This window comes from Neophocaena asiaeorientalis, unplaced genomic scaffold (genome assembly GCF_003031525.2).
Source record: "Neophocaena asiaeorientalis asiaeorientalis breed wild unplaced genomic scaffold, Neophocaena_asiaeorientalis_V1.1 scaffold43, whole genome shotgun sequence".
Lineage (NCBI taxonomy): Eukaryota > Metazoa > Chordata > Mammalia > Artiodactyla > Phocoenidae > Neophocaena > Neophocaena asiaeorientalis.
Window position 1 is genome coordinate 16,211,357 of NW_020173674.1, and position 22,488 is coordinate 16,233,844.

Here is a 22,488-nt window from a genome sequence, read left to right on the forward strand (position 1 = left end):
GGTGAGAGAAAGGGGACTGCCTACTTAGGGATTCACTTCCCATTTTCCAGTTCTAGACTACCACACATCTGAGGCTACCATTTTCCAGTTCTACACTATCACACATCTGAGGCTACCATTTTCAACAAGGCTATGTCAGAAGCTTTAGCTCTCAAGAAGCTTACAAGACAATGAATGCAAGACAACAAACAATAATGAGGTAGTCTACTGTGCCAAGTAAGTGCTTCAGAGAATAAGCTTTGTGTAGGTAGAACTTGAATTTTGAAGAATACGTAGGATTTAAAAAAAAAGAACTTCAAAAGGGGGAATTACAAGGAAGGGAATCAATATTTATTGAGTACTTCTGTATTTTTTCTTCCACTTACTCCTCAAAAACACCTTGTGAAATATTATTAATTTCACAGATAAGGAAACTGATTATCAGTGAAACTAAGTAACTTGCCTATGGTCAAACAATAAGTAAGTGGTAGATCTGGGATTTGAATTAATTCTATTTTACCACAAAGCTTCTTGGCTTTCCCCTAGTCAATACTACCTCTTTAGCAGAGAAAGTAGAGAAGGTGGCATTCTCGGCAGGGAGGAATAATGTGTTGGGCAAAGCAATAGGAACAGGAATTCTCATTTGTGTTTGGGAGACAATGAGAAGTACGATTTGATAGAGACGGAAGGTGTGGAGTGTGTGGGCCCTGGAGGGCTAAGAAAAGAAGCCATGAGCCATGGTAGTTGCTTTCTTTCTCCAGATTCTCCTGAGAGGACAGACAGAGGTTGCAGATTTGCCTCTAATTCTGTCTTCACCACCTAGTACATGCCATTAAGTACGGGGAAACCAAGCATAAGAGCATTAAAATAAAACAGAGCAATGACAACAACTACTCTACACACCCGACTGACTAAAATTCACTATGAAGAACAGCATGCTTTTCAGAGGCAATTCTTAATTGGGAAATAAATAAGCATAACTCTTAAAAGCAGAGAGGAAAAAAAGATGACAATGATACTGTTAATTTTAAACATGTTTTCCTAGTGAATATTCTCTCTGCCTTCAGCTTTGGTGAATTTGCCTCTAAAGCATTTTTTATCTTGACACAGGTCAAGTAAAGCAAAAAGATAAACCTTTAACACTGGAACCCAGTGAAATTCTAGCTGTGTTTCCTGCAGTTGATTTCCTCCTCCAACCTTTGCCATCTCTTATTTTTCTCTCCCACCCTCTTTCTATATAAAAATTTAATTGGTTTCATCTTTTAAAATGTCTGCAATATTTTAAAACGCTTCATAGGTAATTTATAAGATATGATGTGCATAAGATCCGGAAGCTAAAATTAGTCCTCTTGCATGACCTCAAGCCCAGACACCCTCTTGAAGCAAGCCTTCTGCATTCTAAGAATGTCCTGCCCTCCAACTCAGGAAATTGGGGCCAATACCTCTGAGGGAGAGGGCAGGAAAGGGGATCAGGGAGAACTGGGGGAATTAAAGGAAGCATAAGAAGTTTATGTTAGGATATTCCTTGGAAATAGACAGGGTCAAAATGATCATGTAAAAACTACATGCTTTAAAATGAGAACTATTAATATGAATTTTCTTAGGCTGACAGTTAAAAAGAGACTGGTTTAGCATTCTGGTGTGATTTCCATGATTATCTAGGCTAATCATAGAAAGTCATACTGCCTAATTTTTGAATTACTCCTTCCAGTTGCCTGAGGGAGAACTGAAGAATTTCAGAAAAAATAAGTTTCTATTCTTTGGACTATAGTATAGGTCCAGGGCTTCCCTGGTGGCGCAGTGGTTGAGAGTCCGCCTGCCGATGCAGGGGACACGGGTTCGTGCCCCGGTCCGGGAAGATCCCACATGCCACGGAGCGGCTGGGCCCGTGAGCCATGGCCACTGAGCCTGCACGTCGGAGCCTGTGCTCCGCAACGGGAGAGGCCACAACAGTGAGAGGCCCGCGTACCGCAAAAAAAAAAAAAAAGCACGTATAGTATAGGTCTACTCTAGCTCAAAGGGGAACTAAAAAAAAAGTTGCCTATGTAGAAAAATATTGCTTGTCTTCCCAGCAAAGGCAGAGATGATGTTCTTATTAAAGAAACACAAGAAAATGGAGAAGGAAAAATGGAAAGACACCTAAAAAGTAAAAAGTCACCTTCCGTGCATAAGGGTATTATTTTTTGTTAATGCAAAAATGAGGAGATTCTATGGCTTGGACTAACCTTGAGAGGTATGTTTTTGTTGTTGTTATTGTTTTTGGAACTACAGGATTTAAATGAAATGCTTTAGACAACAAGGTTCCAGGTGAAAATGGAAACACTTTTCTCTGCTTAATGCTCTATACTTGCTTGCAAAGCATTTAGCAATTCAAATCCTGGCAGTCTGATTTTTCTTAGAAGTAAGAGAGTACAAGGCAAAACCAACTGAGCATGAAACTCCAAAGAGGGTATTTCTGATTCTGGAACTGCTATGAGATCTTAGACATATCAACATCCTTTTCTGTGGTTAGAGTATTGACTGCATAAGTTGGGTTATTAATATTAACCTCCCCTACAAGGGTGTTCTGGAAAACAACTAAATATTTAATATACCTTGTCAAAGCATAAGTCTCCTAAGGGAGAAAGGCACAATTATTCTGTGGCTAAACAGATTTTCAGAGTAAACTAAGTTCCCAGGAACTCCTACCATGACTAAGGTTAAAGAAATCTCCTATCTTCTCATATAAATCCTGTTTACAAAGGTCCTAGAAGAATATTTGTTTTCTAACTGGAGTTGGGTAACCACTTACTTGTTAAAAAGAATTATTCTCTTCTTTTTTTAAGAATTCTTCTCTTCTGAATCTCATAAGTTGGTAAGAAATTCCTGGTTGGGTTAGGAATCCTTTAGGGTTAGTTATAAGAAAGAAATGCCACAAAATTGAGAGGCCTCAGAGCTTTGTAAGAGCCAAGCAACTAATTTCATATTTATTTCTCTAGTAGGGTATGTATCTTTTAGGAAAAATAGCAATATAAATTGTGAAGTGAACAAAAGTGTATCTTTCAGTTGTGCACCATTGTTATGCAAGATTGCTTTAAATTATTACGAGGAAACTTTAACTGTGGGTGGCATGTGGGGCCTGGTACTACACAGAGAAATAGGTATACGTGAAGCAGTAAGAAACCTCACTGGGAACAGATTCCTTTATGATTTCCACCTCCACCGGCTGTGACAAAGTCTTGTAGACCTTGTTCTAAGAGGAGCATTCCATGGTATGAATTCAAATTCTGCCTTAGCTGCAGCCTTACCATATGAACCTTGGCAAATTAATTCCCTTCTCTGTGTCTAGGTTCTTTATCTGAAATGGAGAGAGAAGCTACTGTCCTACAGTAAGAGGAGCTGTAGGAAACACTACTGCTGAAACCACTGTGAACATAAGCATACAGAACTCCTTGAATCTAGGTGAACCTAGGTTGCTGATGGCTGCAACTGAGACAAGGGAAACTGCCTCACTTCCTCTGTCCTGTGCTGTCCTCCACTTAGACGAGAGAAATCATTTTGACGGAAGTAACGGCTCAGACTTGTTCTCATTCAGCAATTACTGCTGAATGGAATTCTTTGCAGGAGGTTTAAAAGTAATGGTTATGTACTGGCTGACCTTAAAAGTACGGCAATGCCAGATAGAAAACACCATATTAGAGACTTGAAATCAGCAACCTCAGGATTATACAGGTATTCCCTCATGGTGAGGTGAATGAGTCACAAGTGAGCTTAAAAAGGAAAAACTAAGAAAGAAAAGTGTGTGACCTCAAAAGAAAAGAGAGCGGGAGAGAGAGAGAGAGAGAGATTGATTCCCTTTTACTACATATTCTAGAGTTAAATTCTATCCTGGGTAACACTCTCTTCACACATGGTGGGGGAACGTGATTTGCCCAAGAGTTCAGAGGTGCATTGGTTTCTATAGACCTGTACTCCCTGCCTTCTTTTAGAGAAGAAAAAAGAGAACCGCCAATAAATCTGGCCTCTTTGTCTTGCCATGTGGCCATCACTTAAGTGACTAAAGCACAGGGAGCAAAGTCAGCACCAGTTGAGACACAGACACCATGACATGGAGACTGCGGAAGACATGACTCCAGTGATGGAATTCAAGCTCTCCACAGCTGTAACTTCCTCCAGAAATGTGAAAGATCAGGCTAGATGTCTAAACAAGAGAATTTAAACATTTACTGGAAGTTTACTAGGAAAGATTTTCCCATGTAGAAACAATATTGAGAAAGAAAGAAAATTAACTGCCATAGCTGCCGCCTTGAATATTTTGTTATTATTGTTATTATTAACTCTAAATCTCTGTCTTCAGCCTAGGGAAATTTGTTTCAAGCAAGAATGTTGGGGAAACAAATCCAACAGATGCTCACACTTACTGATTTACCCATAAATGTCAGTTTTTCAATGAGGGTCAACAAGGACATTTGTAACTTTCATTAAAAACAGTGCAGACAGGAGAAAATACAGGCTATCTATTAGATGTGTCATCTTCTAGTGGACACAACATGTGCCTTCAAATGAGATAATTCCTTTTCTATTCCCCCTCCTATTGTGCGGAAGCTGCAGACCTCAAAAGAAGGTCTATATCTATATATGTATGTTGAGTGGGGGTCTGGTATAAAGCATTCTGGATAAACAGTGGGTGGGTATGAATTAATTACCCTCTATTACTAGCTATTTTCAGTAGTTCAAACCTGAAATGCCATTAGCTAATTTGCAGTTTAAGTACATTCTATGGGCTAAATATTGGGAGGATGGTGTGGAATGCATAGTGGGCCACGGTATGAAGATGAAAACAAGGATTGGTCCCTGCTCTCAATGAGCTAGAGAAGTCCTGTAGGAGAGTAGTGTCTTGTACACAAGTAACTGTAATGGCAAGTCACAGGAGCTGAAGGAGAGGCACAGGTGGCATGACTGGCTATGCATTACTTATAATTAAGGGATCAGTAAGGCATATAGCAGAAGTGGGCCTTGAAGGATGGGCAAGATTAGAATTTTTATGTGGGGGGAGGGCAGGAGGCAGGGTTATGGGGAAGAGCTACTGAAAACAATATAAGCCGACACAAGGAACCAGGAAAGCAGGGTGTATGTGGTAAAGAAAACAAGTATTCCACAATAGCATCATCATATGTCATCATGGTTTGGTATAATTTCCATTGACTTTGCAAAAGACAGAATGATATGAAAGTCCTTATGTGGTCAGTGAGCTTAAATTAAGCATGTCTATTCGCATCAACCACATATTCTTGCAGTGAGTTGGCTTCATTCAATTCTTAATACCTAGAATAAGCCTATACACAGAGGGCTGGGATGAGGGAACAGGGGAGGGCTTAGATTTCCTAGCTACTCACCACCTCTGGAGTTTATATTTACCTCTCCTTTCTGTTGCTGCAAGTGACTGGTCACCTGCTGATGTCAAGGAAAAAAATCTGGTAGAAAAATCAATAGATTTAACTCTGCTCCCCCTCCTCAAGCTATAAATGGAGGCCCAGAGATATGCATAATGGGGAAGGGACCTTCCATCAGAAGCATTTACTGCCATTAGGCTTGCGCTTTTTCCAAAATGCAATTTCCTAATGCAAGGCCAAGGCTAATAAAACGTCAAAGGCTACTTGGTCTTTTTTACTCCTCAGACTAAGTGGATTATAGGAACAGTATCTTTAAATGAGAACACAAGAGCCTAGTTATTCCATGATTGTTAAGGACTTGAGCCCAGTAATATCTCATAGGACTTAGATATGAGGACAAAGAGGGTTAGGCGTTGTCCTTTACACTGGTTTGGGTAATAAGTATGATATTTAAACAAAGGTTAACAAAAAAGCCCACTGAAGTCCCTCTACCACAGAACGCTTTGAGCAAGGCCTTGTGGCTTTCAGTAAGAAAGTTCCCTAGCTGCCTGATATCAGACCCACTTTAGGGGTTTGGGATCAAGACAGGAACTTTGATTTGAGTATATCTACCTAAATCTAAGTACATATTATCAGTGCACTAAATCAAGTGAAAAGCATAGAAAAATAAATGATAGTATCATACTGTTTCCTTTTGCTTTATATGACCAAAGTTGCCTGGAGGCATTCACCTCAGCGGCCACTTTGCACGTAATAAATAACACGGTTTCTTGCTCTCTCCCAGTTTTTAACATTTATGGTACTTAGGCAGTGTACGGTGAGGGAGGTGGTGAATTGTTTTGTTCATGTTAGGTTTTCCTCTAGCTGTATTTCACATCATCAAGGGAAATTGGCTATATTACTACAGGTATACCAGGACTCAGAAGACTTGATCAACACCACATACCCTATCAGCTGCTACTGACCTCTAGTTCCTTCTCCTGAAATTTGATATGCTTGTTTTATTATTTTTTTAAATAATTATCATTTTAGATATTTGTGATTTGACTGGGTTATTAAGTAATGCCTGACAGCTAAAGCAGTTTAAACTGCTTTCAGAGTGGCAAATTTTGAGTGGCAAATTTAGATTTGTTGTTATATCAATAAAAATAAACTAAATGAGAAGAGAAATCCGAAGCTGTGTTCTGTTCAACAGCTATGAAATATGATTTAAATTTCTCCTGTATTTTCAAGATCCTAACTAAATAAACTTTGGTGGTTAAGAAAAAGTAACAGACTCCTGAGATTTTCTTGGTCAAAGATCACAATAGTTTAGTATGAAATAAATCCGACTATTGTAACAACCAACACTGAAAGAAAAAAGGGGGGGAAAACCCAAAACCAGCATATACACGGACACATAGATACATGCCAGGTATCCTCAGTCATATGTATTTTAAATCTCACCAATGCTCTTTTCTACTGATTATCAGGCTCAACTGCTTTATTTCCATCAGCCCATGGAACTGAGTTTAAAAAAAAAAATCATTCAATGATTAAATTTGTAAAGGGGTTGAAATACTTGGTGCTCACTGTTTTTTGTTTTTCTTTAATAAATTTATTTATTTTACTTATTTATTTTTGGCTAAGTTGGGTCTTCATTGCTGCGTGCGGGCTTTTAGTTGCGGCGAGCAGGGGCTACTCTTTCGTTGAGGTGCGTGGGCTTCTCATCGCGGTGGCTTCTCTTGTTGCAGAGCATGGGCTCTAAGGGTGTGGGCTTCAGTAGTTGTGGCACACGGGCTCAGTAGTTGTGGATCACTGACTCTAGAGCGCAGGCTCAGTAGTTGTGGTGCATAGGCTTATTTGCTCTGGGGCATGTGGGATCGTCCTGGACCTGGGATCAAACCCGTGTCCCCTGCATTGGCAGGCGGATTTTAACCACTGCACCACCAGGGAAGCCCCTATTTTTTTGGTTTGTTTTCTGTTTATTTTGGCCGCACCTTGCAGCTTGTGGGATTTTAGATCCCTGACCAGGGACTGAAGCTGGGCCCATGGCAGTGAAAGCACCGCGTCCTAACCACTGGACTGCCAGGGAACTGCCGGTACTCACTGTTTCAAACAAGAACTCCAAAACTGGGAATTCATTTCAACTAGTTGGTTTGCAGTGCACGTAAAGAATTTTCTGAGGCATAGGTCACTTAAAAAAGAGCCCACTCTAATGTAGCATGGATTTGTGTGTGTGTGTGTGTGTGTGTGTGTGTGTGTATGTGTGTGTGTGAGAGAGAGAGAGAGAGAGAGAAAGAGACCAAGAGAGAGGGAGAGAGAGAGGGAGGGAGGAGGGAGGAGGGAGGGAGGAAGAGAGAGTTCTGCCAATTAGAATAATCTTTCTGAATGGGGAGGAGTCATGCAAATGCTTGCTATATGAGATAGCAAAGCTTAACATCACAAACTGAAATATCTCCAAAAACATCTGCAACAATGAATGGAAACTGAAGATGTAAAAAGATAGCATCCAATGAACTTGCCTAACTTACTACACACAAAGTATTTATAACTAGAAGTTAGCCCCCTTCAGTTCCTATCAGGAGACATGTACTACTGCAGTGACAAACCATATTAAAAATATCTTGCTCAATAATTAGTGGGGGCTAGATAAAACAGACCCCATCTTGCTCATCCTTCATTTTTCTTGCTGGTGTGTACAATCACTGGGACCTCAGTGATGTGAATGCAGGAAACCACAGTAAGTTCCTGATGCAGAATGGCGCCTATACACAAAGAAAGATGTCTCAGTATAACTTTCCAACCCTATCTGTAGGTAAGGGTTCACAAAGTATGATTAACGATGCCTTCCAGTTGGTGTCCCCGCACTACATACAGAGCATAAAGGAAGCAGAACCATGATCTTAATTTACAAACTCAAAAGTATAACTCACTTCCTATTGGAGACTCAAGATAGTAACCCTAACACTGGCAAAGACCATTCACACACCTCAAGTGTTAAGCTCTGTAACTCAGATTATAAATTTGCAACTTCTTCTTTTTAAGGTAATGAACAAAAGAATTCCATAACTGAGTAACAAGCTGCAGTGCTAACCTCCTAGCTGACTTCAAGAAGTGCTACTCAAATATCTAGAGTGACTGCTTAGTTGCTGCCCTTGGACACAGTCCTCTTGGAGCATCACAACCAAGCTGAAGTGACTCAGTTCCAAGAGTCCCAGAGACAGAATAAAACCACTTGCTCTGTGTGTATTACATGCTGGGCCTAATAAATGCCTTACTTCTTCACTCAGCTGCCAAATTTTTCTACTATTTTATTCCAAACACAAATTACTTTTTCATGTTTCTAATAAGTGAATTTTTAAAAAATCTTCCTTATTTGTGTCCTATTATATATTATCTACAGAATGATTCCTGGTATCATTAACTATTTACTTTAAAGTTATTTTAGTTACACAGTGACAGGATGAAACAAAAGTTATATAGTTTAGAATCTATGCCAGTAACTCTAAAAGTAATTCAACTATACATAGAGAGCTCACTTTAATATTTCTATTTTCCTAAAATTTATTCTTGTTTTAGTATAGATATTTCCCCATCTTACAGAAAATACTTTTGATAAAATGAGGTCACCAAATGATTTTCTAAACTGTTAAACCCAGAGCTTCCCACACTATTCATTCGTCCACTACTGTCGTGATTTTCCCATAGGTACCAGTACCATTATTTATGCAATGTTCTTCTTTAAATGGAGTCACTGTTTAATCTTACATTAATTTATGTTAAAAGGGAAAATCAGTACCACTTTTCATGAATTACAGGTTTGATGTGCTCGTTATTTATTTCTTCTAATGCCCATTAGAATAAGCCACAAATACTAAAATCAAAAAATGTTACTCTAAGTACCACCTAAAAGCTCGTGTGCCTCTGGTGATATCTGTACCCTACTTTAGGAACCAATATAGGACACGCTACTGTTGATTTCTTTTTCCTTCTCAAACTCTCTGTTCTTCTGACCTTCAAGACCCAGCTCCCTCTTGGTTCTCCCAGTACCTCTCTTTACTCACTTTCACTGCCTCTGCTCCTTAAATGCTAGTATTTTCTAAGATTCCATTCTAGGACTTTTCTTCTCACCCTGAACAATCTGAGGGAACCAGTGGCATCTCTGTATGAACATGTCTATCACTGAACTTATTTTCCAGCCACACATGAAGGCATAGATAATTTCTTTTCCATATTCCTTCTCTAAATTAATGACATTGACATGATCCAGTTACCAAAATTAGAAACTTCTCTAGTCAATTCACCTTCTGAGTCCATTGTTTTCAGCCCTTCCTCTCTCATTGTATTTCTAACCTCCTCTGCCCCTCTTCACACTCATCTGACAACTGGCCTCTTACTTCACTGAGAAGTAATCAAAAGTCGCACCAACATACCTACATCTATACCTATAAATTGTACCTTCTCCTATTCAAGGACAACCTCTACACTACACTTGTGCCTTGGAGCCCATCCCCTTCTGTTTACTCAAGAGTTTTGCTTCTACAATTTTTTCTGCATCTTCAATTTCTTCCTCTTTACTGGATATTTCCTACAGGAACACACTGCAATACCTCTTATTTTTAGAACAATAAAGCCAAAACCAAATATCTTCAATCCCACATTCCCCCACAACTACAATCCCATTTTTCTGCTCCTCACTACAGCAAAACTCCTTGAAAGAGCTGCTGGCCATCTCCACTTCACCTACTTCACAAGCCATTTAATACAAACTTTTAGAGGACTGCCAACAATCTCCATGTTCAGAAATCCGATGCTTTATTCTCTGTCCTCATACAACTCAAGCTCTTAGGATATATCCACATAGCGTAAGAATAACGATATAACTGACCACTCCTTGGAACACTTTCTTCGCTTGGCTTCTGGAACAGAACACTTGCCTGGTTTCCCTACTGTCTTACTGGCTACTCCTGTAATGTTCTTCCTCTTCCCAATCACTAAATGTTGGCTGGAATGCCCTAGTAATTAATCGCTGACCTCTTTTCTTTTTATACTAATCACTGAGGTAAGTTCATCCAATTTTGTGATTTTAAAAGACATTCATATGTCCATGGTTCACAAATTTTCATCTCTAGCCTGGGGCTCTTCCTTGACCATAATGACATTCATATATACCCAACTGCCTACCCAATACCATCACTTAAACATTTAGAAGGCAACTGAAACTTGTTTAAAACCAAACTTGTTTTTCTCCCTAAATCTGTTCCTTCCTCAGACTTTATCTCATTAAATAGCACCACAGGTTATTAAAAATCTCATTAAATAGCACCTAGTTGATTAGGTCCCATATTTAGGAGTCACCCTGACCCCTGCTTCTTTCATTTCCCATACTTCCTCTGGTAGTGTCTTGCTGGTTCCACCTTCAAAAATATACCCCAAATATGATGATCACTTCTCCCCTTCTCCCCTCTCACCCCACTGGTCCAAGGCAACATCATCCGTCACCTACATTTTGTGTGTGTGTGTGTGTGTGTGTGTGTGTGTTATGCGGGCCTCTCACTGTTGTGGCCTCTCCCGTTGCGGAGCACAGGCTCCAGACGCGCAGGCTCAGCAGCCATGGCTCACGGGCCCAGCCGCTCCGCAGCATGTGGGATCTTCCCGGACCGGGGCACGAACCCGTGTCCCCTGCTTCGGCAGGGGACAACCACTGTGCCACCAGGGAAGCCCCACCTACATTTTTGCAACAGCATCCTAACTGGTCTTCCTGCTTGTGCCATTACCTGACTACAATCTATCTTCAACACAGCAGCCAGAAGAATCCTGTTAAAATGTAAATCAGATCATTTTCCTCTAATGCTCAAAACCTTCCAAATCATACATCTTTCTCTTAGAATAAAAGCCCAAATTATTAGAATGGTCTGCAAGGCAGTAAAGATGCGGTTCTACCCTCCTCCCGTTCGTCTCTGCTTTCATTTCCTCCAACACCACCAAACCACAGAAAAGCTCTCCTTGCATAAGCTTTTGCAACAACTATTTTCTCTGCCTGAAATGCTCTTATGCTGTATGTCTGCATGGTCCAACCCTTTACCTCCTTCAAATCTTTGCTCAAGTGTCACTTTCTCAATGGGGCCTCCCTTAACAATCCAATTTAAATATCACACCAACCCTCCTGCTCTATTTATTTTTCCCCAGAGCACTTATTTGCCAACATACTAAATAACTTTTTTCATATGTTTATCATCTGCTCTGTTTCTCTTTACTAGAATGGAGCTCCGTAAGACTTGGAGTTTTTTGCTTGCTTGTTTGGTTTCTAGTTCCTAGAATAGTAGACATTAGTTGAATAAATGAATGAATAAATAAGCCATACTCAGGTCCCTTTGCTTGAAAGAAAACAAATACTCTATTGCTTTAGAAGGTTATATCCACTCTCAAATTTCATTTTTCTTAAATATTATTTGGCCAGGTTAACAATCTATAATGACTGGAGGACAACTGTAGAAAGATCTTATGTAGGGGCCAACAGGCTCATTCCTCAAAAGAAAACAATTTTTTTTGCATGCTGGACAAAAAATTCATGTTAAAAACCAAGAAGTATTTATATACATATTAAATGTCTTTCGGAGGCTGAAGTATAAAACCACTGGTTAACAAAACCTGCCTAAATGTCTTAACTTCTTATGAAAACAAAAGGTAACCATTTTGCTCATGAAACCAAAATGCTGGGAATCCCAAAAGACAAATATTACCTACTGAGCGAATATTACAAGTATGGCTACCAGACCTTCTGTGTAAAATCCGATGCTTTACAGCACTCTAATGATGCAAAATACAGAAGAGATCAAAGTGACACGCTAAACTGAAAGGGACCATTTTAGGTGTGCTTTTAGGGTTTATTATGACTGTCCCCCATAATATAGTTCAGAGGCATGTTTTATAGAGGGATGTATGTATCTCTTTTGAGGGATGATATACGAAGTGCAGTGATTATACTACTTTCATAAAATGACTCAAGAATCTACAAATATGAATTCTTTCAGTCTTGGCAGTGGAATAGTTTATGGCTTGAGAATAAAAGAATTACGCATGAGAGCCACACTGGCCTTAGAAGACAGAGGACTCAGATTTCAGTCTCTGTGCTACCAATGACTGACTCTGTGACTTGAGTAAATCATAACTTTTGCTTCTAGATTCATAAAAAAGGCACTTTTCTTATCCCTTCTCTCACCGTCATATAGATGCTTATCAAAGGATTGTTTGTTAACCAAACAATTAAAGCCCTTTAAGTAAAGAAGTATAAAAATTTATACATATTACATATAGAGAGGTACATCTAGCTTTGTTGCAGGATGCACCTGCACCTACAGGATTCTGAGCCTGTAAAAAGTTAACCAGTTTTCATTCTTCCAACAAAAATAAATGGAGGTAAGCTAACTAGTAGCATATTAAAAATGCTATAAAAACTGTGTCTTTCAGACTGTATTTTCTTTCTTTCTTTTTGTTTTTGCGGTACATGGGCCTCTCACTACTGTGGCCTCTCCCACTGCGGAGCACAGGCTCTGGATGCACAGGCTCAGCGGCCATGGCTCACGGGCCCAGCCACTCCGCGGCACGTGGGATCCTCCCAGACCGGGGCACGAACCCGCGTCCCCTGCATTGGCAGGCGGACTCTCAACCACTGCGCCACCAGGGAAGCCCTCTTTCTTTTTTTGTAAAACAGATATCTTCACTAATTCTCATCAAGAATGTGATAAAGCAGGTCCTTAACTGCAGGTAGAATGTGTTGGATATTCCACAGGAGGGCAGCAAAATGCAGGATTTCTTTTCCTTCAAAATCTGAACTCCATGTAAAATTGCTTTAAGCTACAAGTTATAAATCTACAGAAATTTGGGTGGAAGAACACAGACTAAAACCACAGGCAAGAAACAAGTTATAAAACGAGATAAGATTTAGGTAAATAGTACGTAGATGCTATAAATACAGAAACATTATAAAGACAACACAGGGGCTTCCCTGGTGGCGCAGTGGTTGGGAGTCCGCCTGCCGATGCAGGGGACACGGGTTCATGCCCCGGTCCGGGAGGATCCCACTTGCCACGGAGCAGCTGGGCCCATGAGACATGGCCGCTGAGCCTGCGCATCTGGAGCCTGTGCTCCGCAGCGGGAGAGGCCACAGCAGTGAGAGGCCCGCGTACCGCAAACAACAACAACAAAAAAAAAAACAAAAAAAAGACAACACAGAATAATTCTTCTGCACATTGGAACATATTAAAGCTCATGTATGTGATTTGGAAATTCTATTTTTTTCTATGGTGGTGAAAGCTTTGAAATACACTTTATAGAGAAATGTATATAAAATTCTAACCATACCTAGTCATTAAAGTCTGAGTTCTGTATAACATTTATTCATAATTTCTAAAGATCTGGGCCAATAATTTTAAGTGGGTAGGTGTCTCAGCGGATTAAGAAAAGACCAATGTTCAGCGATTGTGGGGCTGATGCTTAATTATCCTCAGTTAATAACAATGCCATTGTTAGCAGCATACCTACACGCATGTAATGAAGTCTAACGAATATAACCTTCCGTTGGTCTTATGTTTTCTAATGTAAGAAAAGTAATACTGAGTGAAGAATACTAAAAGTAAAATTACGCACATCAGAGACATAATAATGGAACAATGTATATTGCTTAAGTAGTAGAAAGCATCTTTTTTAGATGTAACTTTTTAATTTTCAAATCAGTGAAACTGAAGAATGAAAGTATGTAGAAAATACTCTTAAGTAATAAACACTTGGAAAATCCACTATCATGAATATTACAGATTTAATATCCACGTTTTGCTTATTATAAATTATTTTCCATTTTTCATCATTAGAGAATATAATCATTATTGCTTCATGAAATTCCATTTTCTGTGACACCTTGTTATTTTCAATTTTAAAAAAGTCCTTTTTTAGCGTTGAGCACTCAAGAGACCTTACTTATACTCAAAAGCATTGTAAGTTTATTTAAAAGGTTCCATTTTACTTTAAAAAAGGCCAAGTATGTTGTTATTGAAAAATGAGTTTGTTCAAGTGGCCAATTCAGTTCTATTTAAGTTGAATTGTAAAATAACAAGTCAATAAATGTGGACAAAAAGTATGTATTTAAAAACTGCCAAAATAAAATGTTTAATCAAAACTGGAAGCACTAGCTTCTCTTTCACAGTCAACTTGAGAGCTGGCAATTAAAAAATCTATTATGTTTTCCTTCCCAGCATCCTTGAAACTGTAATGCTGATATAAAAATACCTATAAAAGAAAAGAATTTATTAAGTACTATTCAAAGGAGAGAGACAGATGATGATAAGCAGTTTCTGTAAGAACAAATGCAACTAATAAATGGCAGTAAATAAGAGGATTATCTAGATTAATCAAAGTTTGGGAAAACTGTCAGATAAATGATTCTGCACTAATTGACACATTTTTAGCTATAAAGTCTTTCAAGTAAGAAAAGTTTGTGAGCATAATGATTATGTACTTCTAAGCTGAATGAATCAGTATTCAAAGCTAAATACGTTACCTGTGCATATACTCCAAGAAACATAAACTAAAAATCTGTGTGAAAAATTTCCAAGATTATATATGAAAAGCAATACTTACTGATGTTAAAAGACTACTGATAATTTTGCTATTCAGTTCATACTACCCAAGACGTTATACTATATTACAGTTGCTATAAAAACAGTGTCTAATGTGGATCTTTAAAGAAAATAATTTAGGGAAGATTAACAATAGTGGTCAGAAAACTTGTTTTTAAAATGTTTTCCAAGAGTATTTAACTATTTTTGATCTTGAAAAGCTTACCTGAAAAGCTTTTAAATTGGTAGCTTTTCAAACAGGCTTTCATAAGAGAATTTTTTAGGTTGGAAAAAGGGTGTATAAGGGCAGCTTAAATCTTGTCCAAAAAAACCCAATTACAATATTAATTCCTTAAAATATCACTCAGCCATAAAAAAGGAACAAAATTGGGTCATTTGTAGAGATGTGGATGGACCTAGAGACTGTCATACAGAGTGAAGTAAGTCAGAAAGAGAAAAACAAATATCGCATATTAATGTATATATGGTGGAATCTGAAAAATTGGTATAGACAATCTTATTTACAAAGCAGAAATAGAGACACAGACATCGAGAACAAATGTATGGATACCAAGGGGGAAAGGGGGCACTGGGATGAACTGGGAGATTGGGACTGACATATATACACTATTGATACTGTGTATAAAATAGATAACTAATGAGAACCTACTGTATAGCATAGGGAACTCAACTCAATGCTCTGTGGTGACCTAAATGTGAAGGAAATCCAAAAAAGAGGGTACATATGTATATGTATAGCTCATTCACTTTGCTGTACAGCAGAAACTAACACAACACTGTAAAGCAACTATACTCCAATAAAAATTAAAAAAAAAAAAAAGACCCTCTGGACACCAAAGGCTGGGGTGTGCTCCCTTGGTTGGCAATACTCCACATGTACTGTCACACATCATAGCTGGGAGGACGTAATGTTGTCCATGACTCCATGGGAAGAGGACAACTGGAGGTTCTGTATTTGTACCCTTCAAGGACTCTGCCTTGGCTGATTTTAACTAGTATCTTTTCCCTGTAATAAACTGTAACTATGAGTATTACAAAAAAAATATGAATTCCTTGATTATTGGAAATAGAATCACAAGCCTTGCTTCTTGAAACCTTTCTAAAGTCATAATAAAAACTTTAGAAAGATATGTCAAACAAGATAACTTATGAAGCTTCTTTCAATATTGCAAAAATGAAAAAGTAAAGGGCAGAGAGAATCATCTGAAGGTACAGAAATGCTAATCATTACTCAGAGGTTTTGTCTCCTTTTTCATCAACCGTTTAGTAAAGCTCAGAGATAACTGGAGTAAATGCAACTGTTAGGTTTTAAAATGTAAGAAGTTCATGGTTTTGACAGAGGTGTCTGCTTCTTTCAAGTTTCAGCTTTTCAAAGCTCAAACTCAGCAAAACAACTGTCAATAAATAGGATTACTGTGGAAACAAGTAATGCAAAAACACTGTTAAAGAAAAATTTAATACTGAAATTAGTTCAGTATTATCAATGAGTTTTTAAACCTAGAAAATGCATATATTTCCATTAGGGGTAACTATTTATTTAGGAGTTAGCAGACGTTGGATTCTTTTCTAAACTAATTAATTACAATGTAAAAAGGGATAATGTTTTTTGTTTGTTTTTTTATACTGCAGGTTCTTATTAGTCATCAATTTTATACACATCAGTGTATACATGTCAATCCCAATCACCCAATTCAGCAAACCACCATCACCACCCCACCACACTTTTCCCCCCTTGGTGTCCATATGTTTGTTCTCTACATCTATGTCTCAACTTCTGCCCTGCAAACTGGCTCATCTGTACCATTTTTCTAGGTTCCACATACATGTGTTAATATACGATATTTGTTTTTCTCTTTCTGACTTACTTAACTCTGTATGACAGTCTTTAGATACATCCATGTCTCAGCAAATGACCCACTTCCATTCCTTTTTATGGCTGAGTAATAATATTCCATTGTATATATGTACCAAAATTTCTTTATCCATTTGTCTGTTGATGGGTATTTAGGTTGCTTCCATGACCTGGCTATTGTAAACAGTGCTGCAACGAACACTGGGGTGCATGTGTCTTTTTGAATTATGGTTTTCTCTGGGTATATGCCCAGTAGTGGGATTGCTGGATCATATGGTAAATCTATTTTTAGTTTTTGAAGGACCCTCCATACTGTTCTCCATAGTGGCTGTATTAATTTACATTCCCACCAACAGTGCAAGAGGGTTCCCTTTTCTCCACATCCTCTCCAGCATTTGTTGTAAGTAGATTTTCTGATGATGCCCATTCTAACTGGTGTGAGGTGATACCTCATTATAGTTGTGATTTGCATTTCTCTAATAATTAGTGATGTTGAAGAGCTTTTCATGTGCTTCTTGGCCATCTGTCTTCTTTGGAGAAATGTCTACTTAGGTCTTCTGCCCATTTTTGGATTGGGTTGTTTGTTTCTTTAATATTGAGCTGCATGACTGTTTATATATGCTGGAGATTAATCCTTTATCTGTTGATTTGTTTGCAAATGTTTTGTCCTATCCTGAGTGTTCTCTTTTCGTCTTGTTTAAAGTTTCCTTTGCTGTGCAAAAGCTCTGAAGTTTCATTAGGTCCCATTTGTTTATTTTTGTTTTTATTTCCATTACTCTAGGAGGTGGATCAAAAAGATCTTGCTGTGATTTATGTCAAGAGTGTTCTTCCTATGTTTCCTCTAAGAGTTTTATAGTGATGGACTTTTGTTTGTTGGAAGATTTTTAATCACAGTTTCAGTTTCAATGCTTGTGATTGGTCTGTTCATATTTTCTGTTTCTTCCTGGTTCAGTCTTGGAAGGTTGCGCTTTTCTAAGAATTTGTCCATTTCTTCCAGGTTGTCCATTTTATTGGCACAGAGTTGCTTGTATTAATCTCTCATGACTCTTTGTATTTCTGCAGTGTCAGCTGTTACTTCTCCTTTTTCATATCTAATTCTATTGATTTGAGTCTTCTCCCTTTTTTTCTTGATGAGTCTGGCTAATGGTTTATCAATTTTATCTTCTCAAAGAACCAGCTTTTAGTTTTATTGTTCTTTGTTATTGTTTTCTTTGTTTCTATTTCATTTATTTCTGCTCTGATCTTTATGATTTCTTTCCTTCTGCTAACCCTGGGTTTTGTTTGTTCTTCTTCCTCTAGTTGCTTTAGGTGTAATGTTAGATTGTTTACTTGAGATTTTTCTTGTTTCTTGAGGTAGGCTTGTATTGCTATAAACTTCCCTCTTAGAACTGCTTTTGCTGCATCCCATAGGTTTTGGATCGTCATGTTTTCATTGTCATTTGTCTCTAGGTATTTTTAAATTTCCTCTTTGATTTCTTTAGTGATCTCTTGGTTATTTAGTAACGTATTGTTTAGCTTCCATGTGTTTGTGTTTTTTACGTTTTTTTCCCTGTAATTCATTTCTAATCTCATAGCGTTATGGTCCGAAAAGATGCTTGATAAGATTTCAATATTCTTAAATTTACTGACGTTGGATTCTTTTCTAAACTAATTAATTACAATGTAAAAAGGGCTAATGTTTTTTCATTAAAAAAAGTTTTTTTAAATGAGCTCTCTGAAAGAACCAAATATGGTATTCCCTCTTCCCAAGTCAAATTATTTTCTTTTATAGTTATTGTATCAGATTCAATAATATTCTTGGGGACTTCCCTGGTGGCGCAGTGGTTATGAGTCTGCCTGCCAATGCTGGGGACATGGGTTCTAGCCCTTGTCCGGGAAGATCCCACATGCCACAGAGCAACTAAGCATGCAAGCCACAACTACTGAAGCCCGCGTGCCTAGAGCCCGTGCTGTGCAACAAGAGAAGCCACCGTAATGAGAAGCCCACACTCTGCAATGAAGAGTAGCCCCCACTCGCCGCAACTAGAGAAAGCCTGTGCGCAGCAATGAAGACCCAATGCGGCCAAAAAATTTTAAATTATTAAAAAAAAGAAGTGAGCAGAAAAAAAAACAGCAATTAAAAAAATATTCTTGGAATAACCTGGCCTATCAGATACTACAATTTTGAGAAAGATCTGTTTCAAGTTAATAGTTCCCTGGGCTAGTTGAGATTATGTTCCAGGGGAAAAAGAGCTTAAGACAACTGAATTTCCTCTCTCAACATCAGTGACATAAAATAACAATGAATTTCAAGAAACTAAAATACTAAGCAAAAGCATGTAAAACAAATACAAGAGAAAAGGCTTTTAGAAAAGGATCACTATATACATACAAAACCCTTCTTCCCAATAACAGAAAAGAGGAGAAGTGAGGGAGATGATAGTCAGTAAAGAAAATAAGAAATTCTATTAATATAAACAGCTCATTGAAAAAAAATGAAATCCTGTTTATAAGGCTGTCCTTAGATATAACCTACAAAACTTTAAAGACCACAACATATTTTCTAGTATTATGTAAGAAGATAAAGATCCTTAACCTTTAGAGTCATATTCTGTATTCATTATGAATTTCTAATGGCTTACTTTTACATAACACACGCCGCAACTAGAGAAAGCCTGTGCGCAGCAATGAAGACCCAATGCGGCCAAAAAATTTTAAATTATTAAAAAAAAGAAGTGAGCAGAAAAAAAAACAGCAATTAAAAAAATATTCTTGGAATAACCTGGCCTATCAGATACTACAATTTTGAGAAAGATCTGTTTCAAGTTAATAGTTCCCTGGGCTAGTTGAGATTATGTTCCAGGGGAAAAAGAGCTTAAGACAACTGAATTTCCTCTCTCAACATCAGTGACATAAAATAACAATGAATTTCAAGAAACTAAAATACTAAGCAAAAGCATGTAAAACAAATACAAGAGAAAAGGCTTTTAGAAAAGGATCACTATATACATACAAAACCCTTCTTCCCAATAACAGAAAAGAGGAGAAGTGAGGGAGATGATAGTCAGTAAAGAAAATAAGAAATTCTATTAATATAAACAGCTCATTGAAAAAAAATGAAATCCTGTTTATAAGGCTGTCCTTAGATATAACCTACAAAACTTTAAAGACCACAACATATTTTCTAGTATTATGTAAGAAGATAAAGATCCTTAACCTTTAGAGTCATATTCTGTATTCATTATGAATTTCTAATGGCTTACTTTTACATAACACCTACTCTGTGACAATAATCTCATTTAATCCTCCCAAAAAGTATATGAAATTTTACTGTCTTTCATTTTATAGATTAGGACACAAATTACTTTAATGGGAACAGAAAGACAGTAATGGCAAAGCCAGGACTCAAACATGAATCTGTATGACTCTAGAACTAGCCACCCCACTATACTGCCTTGCTAAAAAAACACTGTTAGGCCTTCAGCATTCATGTACGAATTCTAGTTTAGATGCTGCTCAACAAAGATCTACAACTGAGCTATAGAGTCTGAGAGATTTTTCGTTTCTTCACTAAAAAAAGGGCTCTGATATTTAAAATGACTTCCTGCCTTCCATTAAAATCCTAAGGCAGTCTGGTATAGTGAATCAGTTTGGGTGCCAAATCTAGTAATTACTGATGTCTTTTAGACAAGTCACTTAATGAAGTGTGTATCACTTTTTTTCTTCTTCTAAATACCTGAAGTGAAGGAGCTGAGCTAGTCCTCTGGTTGAATATTATAATCTAATTTGAACATTAAACACAGCATCTACTGTGTGCTCTACAAAAGCAAGGTACTGAGGATTCACATGTATATAAACTGAACCACTTATAATTCAAGTTAAACTCATTTTTTTTCTTCCAGTGAAGGTTAAATAATAATCAAATATCGTGGAACTACTATATTCAATATCCTATGATAAACCATAAATAAGAAAATATAAAAAAAGAATGTATTCCTTATATTCAATGTGCTCATACAATGTTTTCCTTTAAAAGCTAAAAATAAAATTACCATATGACCCAGCAATCCCACTACTGGGCATATACCCAGAGAAAACCATAATTCAAAAAGACACATGCACCCCAATGCTCACTGCAGCACTATTTACAATAGCCAGGTCATGGAAGCAACCTAAATGCCCACCAACAGACGAATGGATAAAGAAGATGTGGAACATATATAAAATGGAATATTACTCAGCCATAAAAAGGAACGAAATTGGGTCATTTGTAGAGACATGGATGGATCTAGAGACTGTCATACAGAGTGAAGTAAGCCAGAAAGAGAAAAACAAATATCGTATATTAACTCATATATGTGGCATCTAGAAAAATGGTATAGATGAACCAGTTTGCAGGGCAGAAATTGAGCCACAGATGTAGAGAACAAACGTATGGACACCAATGAGGGAAAGTGATGGGGGGTGGGGTGGGGGTGAGGATGTGATGAATTGGGTGATTGGGATTGACATGTATACACTGATGTGTATAAAATTGATGACTAACAAGAACCTGCTGTATAAAAAAATAAAAATTCAAAGAATGTATAAATATGTATAACTGAATCACTTTGCTGTACAGCAGAAATTAATACAACATTGTAAATCAACTATACGTCAATAAAAAAATATTGAAGAAAAAATATCATGGAACTCTTAGAAATTTACAATAGTTGAGACATTAACTCAAGTAGCTCTGACCCAGGTGGACACACTGCTGCACATGTGTGTATGTATACACATATGTACACATGCATGGTGCCTGTGGGAGGAAGCGGAAGAATGCAAAGTAGATAGCCGCTTCACGTTGGACGACTGCCTGAAAGGTGCGGTGAAGGTCCACACCACCTCCACTCAAAGACAAGGGGCTGTACTTCGGTGAATGAGGATAGAAACACTGCTTCAAATCTCATTACACCGTTTGAATTTGTGGCAGAAAAAAATATCTTTTACCATAAATATCAGTTGTTGTAGAACATCAGAGATTTGGGGGAGAGAAAAAAATCTCACAGCTTATCAATCCCAGTCGAATACACTTTGATCAGTCTTTCTCAAACTAGGGCTCTGGGAGAGAATTAAGCCTAATGCTCCAAGGCATGTACACCACAAGTTATTAATTAATTTCTTTCCTATGTATCTAGAATTACACTGGTTATGTAAAAACCTTTGAAAAATAAAATCATTTCCTGTGTTCTGTTGATCAAAACAGGAATCCTGATTGAACTCATTATTTTGCCAGCATTTAACAGCTGCTTACCACTGCAAACAGAAGAGGTGATGTTGTACAGAAAAGGATAAAACTGCATACAGCGAATCAACTTCAGGCTGTTTTCACACTCTGGGCATTTGGTAGTTAATTTCAAAGCCTGTCTAAAGGCCTCAAGTGCCCCACTGATATTCTTCAGAGCAAGGTAAGCATTTCCCAGGCTCAAAAAGGTCAGGGGCTGAAAAGAAAGAAAAAAAAAATCAGAAAATGTTAATGAATTAATATTTTCTGAGAGTTACAAAACCTTTACAGTATATGTCTTTTGGCTTTTTTTAGGTTACCTCATAAAAGTTACCCCAACTGTCCATTTTATTTACATCAGCTAAACTGTTTAATATAAATTTATTTTTTACCTTTTTACTAAGATAAAAAATACATAAAGTA

The 22,488-nt window shown here is 37.7% G+C and overlaps 1 protein-coding gene across 3 annotated transcripts in view; it reads right to left on the reverse strand.

Annotated features, from left to right (window-relative positions):
* The window catches only part of TTC17 (tetratricopeptide repeat domain 17), a 146,664-nt gene that overhangs the window by 60,043 nt on the left and 64,133 nt on the right, over positions 1 to 22,488 (reverse strand). For all 3 annotated transcript variants that reach the window (XM_024749051.1, XM_024749052.1, XM_024749050.1), the window contains exon 16: positions 22,096 to 22,282. In XM_024749051.1, coding sequence (XP_024604819.1) covers positions 22,096 to 22,282 — 187 coding nt within the window. The remainder of the gene's footprint in view (positions 1 to 22,095; positions 22,283 to 22,488) is intronic.